At 46.2% G+C, this 6684-nt stretch overlaps 1 protein-coding gene across 3 annotated transcripts in view; it reads right to left on the bottom strand.

Moving 5' to 3' along the window:
- The window catches only part of CCDC93 (coiled-coil domain containing 93), a 94157-nt gene extending 87815 nt beyond the window's left edge, over window positions 1–6342 (bottom strand). For all 3 annotated transcript variants that reach the window (XM_033231727.1, XM_033231725.1, XM_033231724.1), the window contains exons 1-2: window positions 6137–6342; window positions 684–797 (exon numbers count right to left, since the gene is read on the bottom strand). In XM_033231727.1, coding sequence (XP_033087618.1) covers window positions 684–797; window positions 6137–6178 — 156 coding nt within the window. In that variant the 5' untranslated portion in view covers window positions 6179–6342. The remainder of the gene's footprint in view (window positions 1–683; window positions 798–6136) is intronic.
- Window positions 6343–6684: the final 342 nt, after the last annotated feature.

A 6684-nucleotide genomic window follows, 5' to 3' on the forward strand; every position in this document is an offset into this window, starting at 1 on the left:
GTGACCCCATGGAGCACTCAGCACTGTCTTCCACAGCCTGCCCTGTCTGATTTGAATGCGTCCTTTCTGTGCACAGTCCACTGTGGCACTTTTCTGCATCATGCCATTTATTCTGTGCATGTTGATTTACTTGTCTCACATCCCTACTCTACAGAAATTGGGCTCTTTGAGAACGGTGCCTTTGTTTTTTCTTTGTGTCCTCAATACCTATTACTATGATTTGTGCATCATCATTCAAGGTTCTGCTGAATTAAAAGGTTTCTTCACATAGTGATCGCTCTCTCGTCCTAAATCAGAGCATTTACCATCCACAGAATATCTGGCAACTGTCTGTGAGCACACTGACTTGGGATAGCTCATTATTAACTCTGATTATTTTATTTTCCATAAGTCTGATAATCCCCACACGAACTTTAAATTCCTTGAAAGAAGGAACTATTAATTTTGCTTCTCTGCATTTCCTAAAGCTTTGTGCACAGAAAAGGAACTGATGTATTCACTGATGCATCATTTCTGTCTTTGAAAAGAAGTTTGAACACTTCCATAATGAACCGGAATTAGGAAGAAATGGAAACACAGACATGGAGGAAGTTAAAACATCATCTCTTCCTCCTTTCTTTGCCATGATTAACCATGTCATTCTGACAAAAGATAGTCTAATGGTTAGAAAGATTTCCCCTTACCTTGTCAAAGGGAGACAAGCCTTTAATTCTTGCCCTGAAATACCCAGCTGCAACCAAGAGCTCCAGAATTTCAGTCAACTTGACATTTTGTTCTTCATCTTCTCTTGTTTCCACCTAAAACAAAAGGTAAAAGTGTGGCTGGTAAAAGCTATCCTGAATAAAGGAACACTAGGTATATCCCCTGATGCCACAATCTCATTGCCAAGGAGCAGATTACATTGGCTACATCACTGCAATAGATTCTCTGAAAATTCAGCAAGTGTCACACAGAAGCATGTGGACAGTGTTGCCGGAGTCACAAATGGGCCCCAGTCCTCAACGGGCTGTTAATCTTCATAGCTGAGGGAGACACATGCCCAGGTAGTATACACTACTCATCATATGCTGAAGGAATCCAGGGAAAAGGAAGGTTAGAGCACAATACTTCCTTTTTCTCTAACCCATGGCTTACTCTGACAGTCTTCTCAAATAGATTATGACTCCTTACACACAGGAACAAGGTTTTATGGTGTTTTCTTAAAAAAAAAACTTTATACATAGGACTCAGGGCCGGCGTGGTGGCTCACACCTGTATTCCCAGTATTTTGGGAGGCTGAGGCGGGTGGATCACTTGAGGTCAGGAGTTCGAGACCAGCCTGGCCAACATGGTAAAATGCCATCTCTACTGAAAATACAAAACTTAGCCAGGTTTGATAGCCCATGCCTGCAGTCCCGGCTACTCAGGAGGCTGAGGCACAAGAATCGCTTGAACCTAAGAGTCAGAGGTTGCAGTAAGCCAAGATCACAGCACCGCACTCCAGCCTCGGCGACAAAGCAAGACCCTATCTCAAAACCTTTATACTTCGCTGGGCACAGTGGCTAATGCTTCTAATCCCACCAATTTAGGAGGCCAAGAGGGGGCCTATCACTTGAGGTCAGGAGTTTGAGACCAGCTGGCCAACATGGCAAAACCCCACCTCTACTAAAAATACAAAAAATTAGCTGAGCATGGTAGTACACACCTGTAACTCCAGCTACTCAGGAGGCTGAGGCACGAGAATCACTTGAACCCAGGAGGCGTGGATTGCAGTAAGGCAAGACTGTGCCGTTGTACTCCAGCCTTGGCAAGAGAGCAAGACTCTGTCTCCAAAAAACAAACCAACCAACCAAAAAAAAGTTATACTCATCCGGAAGTTACTGACAAGAGGCATAGAAACGGAGAAGGGAATTCAAACATGTATCCCTCCCTGTTTTTGAACTTGAAAACAAATATATGAAAGGCTTCCAACCGAGATATATTAAAGGGTGATTATTGCCACATAATAGGATTGCCTTAAAAACAATAAATTCATCTAATATATGTATATCAGCATTTTGTATTTGTTTTTTGTTTTGGTTTTTTGTTTTTTGAGACAGAGTCTCGCTCTTTCCCCGCGGTTGGAGTGCAGTGGCATGATCTCGGCTCACCGCACTCAGTTCCGGGAGGGAACCTCCACCTCCTGGGTTCAAGCGATTCTCCTGCCTCAGCCTCCTGAGTAGCTGGAACTACAGACATGTGCCATAACGCCCGGCTAATTTTTTTTTTTTCTCTTTTTTGTATTTTTAGTAGAGATGAGGTTTCACCGTGTTAGCCAGGATAGTCTCGATCTTCTGACCTCATGATCAGCCCGCCTCGGCCTCCCAAAGTGCTGGGATTATAGGCATGAGCCATCGCACCTGGCCCTATATCAGTACCTTGATTGAAAATTTTTAATTTATATCCTCCTTTTACCCCAGATCTTTATCTAATACTGAAATCCATCTAAATATTCTAATACTCCTTGATCTATTTATTATCATGAACTACCTTTCCTCTCTTCTATTGCTGCAGAAAATAAAAAATCATCTCTCTCTATAAAACACCAATAAGATACCCTGGTTCACATGCTCATACTCATCTGAGTCCTCCCTTACCCAACAATGCCTGTTAAGTGTTCCTTTACTATGCATCTCGCATTTATCTTCCCTTCCCTTTTATTCACACTTCATTTCAGGACTCCTACAAATGCTTCTTCATCTTTCTTCCTTTGTTTCGTTCACCCCTTCCTAAATCACAGCTTTCATGTTATCCCTCTTTAGCTCACCCTCCCAGGCCTTATCAACAATGCACCACACACACTGCCTATAAGATAAACTCCAGATGTCTGGTTTCACGTTCAGATCTTTGGCCACCAATCTATCTTTTCAGGTTCATCCTTTACCCCGAAAACAATCAAGACATGGCCATGGCTACGATATTCTCTAACCATTGAGAAATCACTTTCAAATTCCAGCTCCCATTCAACGCCATCCCTCACAAGTCTATCCTGAAATGGCCACTCTCTTCTGCATTTCTATTTTACTTATAGTCTATGCTGTACATATAACTAAGTATCAACATCTCCTAAGTGAGATATCTAGTGTTATGTACATGCTTGTGTTTCCAACTGGACTACTGATTGGTTAAGGAGAGGAGTATGTATTATATACTTGGGTTTACTACTCTGTATCAAAACAGCATTAAGCTCAAAGGACACACTTATTAAATAAAGAATGATCTACTAACGCTTACATAAAGTAAATGAACCTAAACTAGTCATGCATTAATAAAATGTTTCGGTGATCACATCCCTGACAATGGAAACAAGTTTATTTTAATGTGTAAACTGCCAGGAAAGGGAGTATACATATTAAAATACAGTTAATACAGAATTATTAAAGTGACTGATCATCCCCTGAAATAGAGTAGGAGTGTGTGGGGGAGGCGACATCACTGAGCTACATCCGTCTCTGAAATGACCCTGGTCCAGTTCATTAAGGATCCTGAAGATCAGCATTCACTAGTTCCTAGTGGACATAAAAATTTTAAGTAATATAAATTATTCACACCTTCTCTCCCCTTCTGCAAAAAATCTGGGATGGCTGAGAAACATCTACAAGTGAAAACACTCTAAGAGAAGAGAAGCTAAATAGTAGTTGTAGTTCAAGAAGACAGAGCAGAAAAAGAAAATGAGATAATATAAGTACTTTCTTAAAATTTCTGGGGTGTAAAATAGGAACACTTCATTTGTTCAATCATTTATTGTGAAAACACTTACAAGAAGAGGACAAAAAATAAAAAACAAACAAACAAATAGGATCATCACTGCCTCAACACCTATCTAATGGGCACCCACTGGCCACCCCACTACAGATGCAGGGCCCATGCTTCCATCCACTCACCCCTAGAATGGAGAAGTTTACTTTTGCAATATAATTTGTGAAGTAATTGTGGCACAAGACACTAAATGGGAATGTATGACTCCAAATTCACTTAGCAGATTAACACTGAAACGAAATGGAAAAGAGCCATTGCCTGATCCACAGGGAATGAAAGACCCTCTCTTGAAGCAATAAAAATCCACCAGGCTGGTTAACACATCCAGTTGTTAAAACTAAATTTCTGAAAAAGATGAAAAAAAATGAGCTCTTACACCAAGCCCAATAAATTTTCAACTTCCGTCCCCTATAGTTGTTGTAAGCTGGAAGGCAGGGCCCAGTCTAGCTTTCTTTGTAAAGGGTTAAAAAGAATGAATTTGAGCCGGGCAGTGGCTCACATCTGTAATCCCAGCTACTGGGGAGGCTGAGGCACAAGAATTGCTTGAACCTGGGAGACAGAGGTTGCAATGAACTGAGCTCACGCCATTGCACTCCAGCCTCAGTGACAGAGTGAGGCTCTGTCTCAGAAAAAAGAAAAAACGAATTTAATGAATTAACTGGTCTAGTGACAGCCTAATAACACAGACTATCCATATTTATATTTACTAGCTTCTGAACTGTATGATAATAATTTGATTATATTCACCCTGACCTCTTAATTGCCCGGAACTGTGTCAGGGTCTTGGAAAACAATGATGAATCAAACCTGGCCTCCTAGCAGTCAGTGAAAGTTTAAACGAAGGACGCACAGCGGCAGGTTGCTTTTTATTTATTTATTTATTTTTCCCTAGAAAGACCTCCACTGATAGTACTGCGGAACATTGGGCTGGAGGGATTTAAAGTAGAACGTGGGAGGCTACATAGGAGTCAACAACAAAAGGCCAGGCAAAAACTTGATGAGAGCCTACAATAAAGAAGTGGCAAACAAGAAAACTTCAAATGTCACAGTACTAATCCTATTGTTCACTATCCTGGGTCCCATCAAAGCAACGTGCATGTAAGGTTTTAGCTAATACAGGGGTTCTGACAACATTATGCTTGTTAGGTTTTCTTAAGACAACAAAATGGACTTGCATTCTGGGAGCACACACTGACAGACAAATCTGTCCTTTCATCACTATATTCCCAGCTTCTGGACACAGAACACAGTGATCCCTCAATTAGTGGATACTTGTGATAAGAAAGAATTGAGGATTTGGGAGGAGTACAGAGGAGGAAGATTGGTCACAGGCATGTAAGAGTGAAGGGACTAGACTCACCAGGTCAAGCAAACAGTCACTCTGCCCAATGCCTGCTCCAGAACCTTAAAGGCAGCGGTGCGGTGTGGATTCCATTTCTCTCCAGAATCCAGTAAACTAGACTAGCCTTTGAGTAAAATCAACCGAAAGGGACGACAGATGCAAACTACCTATGAGATGCTAAGTGATATTTGCAGCCAAAAGAAAATGAATACACTTTCCCTGTGTTCCCAGCAAACGTGGAAATCCGGAAACCACTCCTGACTCTCTCCCTAGCACTAAGTGAGTACTTAACAAACACCTCTGGAAAAGAACCCCGCCCTCTTCTGGAGAAGCTGCAATGTTTCCGCCCAGAGCTCGGTCCCCCGCCACACAGCACCCTAGGAGTGCGTCCCACTCTGAACGCCCAGGCGCGATGACCCAGCGGGACACCTCCCTGGTGCGCGCAAGTCTCCCAAACTTCCTCTCGCCGCCCCGGTCCGGGTCAATTCAAGGAGGGTAGCATTCCCTCCCGACAGCAAGGCGGGTGGCGCTGGCCGCCGGGACCCTGCGGGGTGGCGGTAGGCGTCCCAAGGTCACCGCCCTTCGCACCACCCGAGCCCGGACCGCCTCGGAGAGCGGTCTCGTGACTCCAGCGCCCAGCAGCCTCGGCCCTCGGAGCTAGCCCTGCAGCTCGTGGTTGGGGAGCCTGTCTCGGACAGGGGGAAAGGTGGGAGCCCAGGGTCCCCCGGCGCTTGGGGCTGCGTCAGGGCAGGTGTCGGGCTGGGAAGGCCACCTCCGCCCCAAGAGACCCAGGAGCAGCTTAAGTTTGTCCCTACCCGCCCGCTGCTCCCTGTCCATGCAGGGACACCCGCTCCCCGCCTCCAAGAAGAGGGTCGGCGCTTCCCCGAGGTGGATACACCTGAGGAAGGGGGCGGGGCGCCCCTAACGTACCCAGGGCCCACTCAGCCAGCCGCCCCGCGGCTTGGCCCTCTCTTAGCAGGAACCCCGACGTGTCAGGGAAGGAGGAGGCGTTCTTACCTCCGGGAGACCCTGGCCCTCCGGCCCCTTGGGCAACCCCATGATCCGACGGGGCTGTCGTAAGGCGAGAGCGAAGCCCGCCAAGCGTCCGGAGGAAGCTGTCCCTGTCGCGGAGCTGCTACCGGGGTAAGTGCAAAGCGGAAACTTCCTCCGCCGCCGCCACCGCCGCCGCCGCCGCCGCGGGCCGGGAGCGCCGCAGCCGGACTGAGCATGCGCGCTGGGGCCGGAGCGCGGCGCCACTGCGCCTGCGCCACAACAGCCCGGGGAGCAGTGGGCTGGGCTGCGGCTTCTGGGGTTGTGCTGGATCTTCGCGCCGATTCTCTGAAGTTTTCTCCCAGGCGCTGCTTGAGAGGTGCTCCTCCTGCATCTTGAGGACATTTTGCATTTCGGCTCCCTTCCCTTCTCGCTGGCATCGGATTATCCAAGTGGGTCCTGTCTCCTCCGTGAATCAGACTTCGGAAACTCCCTAGCTTCAGGGTCAGAGTCCAAGTACAGATGAACTTGAGGATTCTGAATGCACGCCCAGCTCTAGCCCTTAGAAACTCACG

Source organism: Trachypithecus francoisi, unplaced genomic scaffold, assembly GCF_009764315.1.
Source record: "Trachypithecus francoisi isolate TF-2019V2 unplaced genomic scaffold, Tfra_2.0 Lachesis_group13, whole genome shotgun sequence".
Taxonomy (NCBI): domain Eukaryota; kingdom Metazoa; phylum Chordata; class Mammalia; order Primates; family Cercopithecidae; genus Trachypithecus; species Trachypithecus francoisi.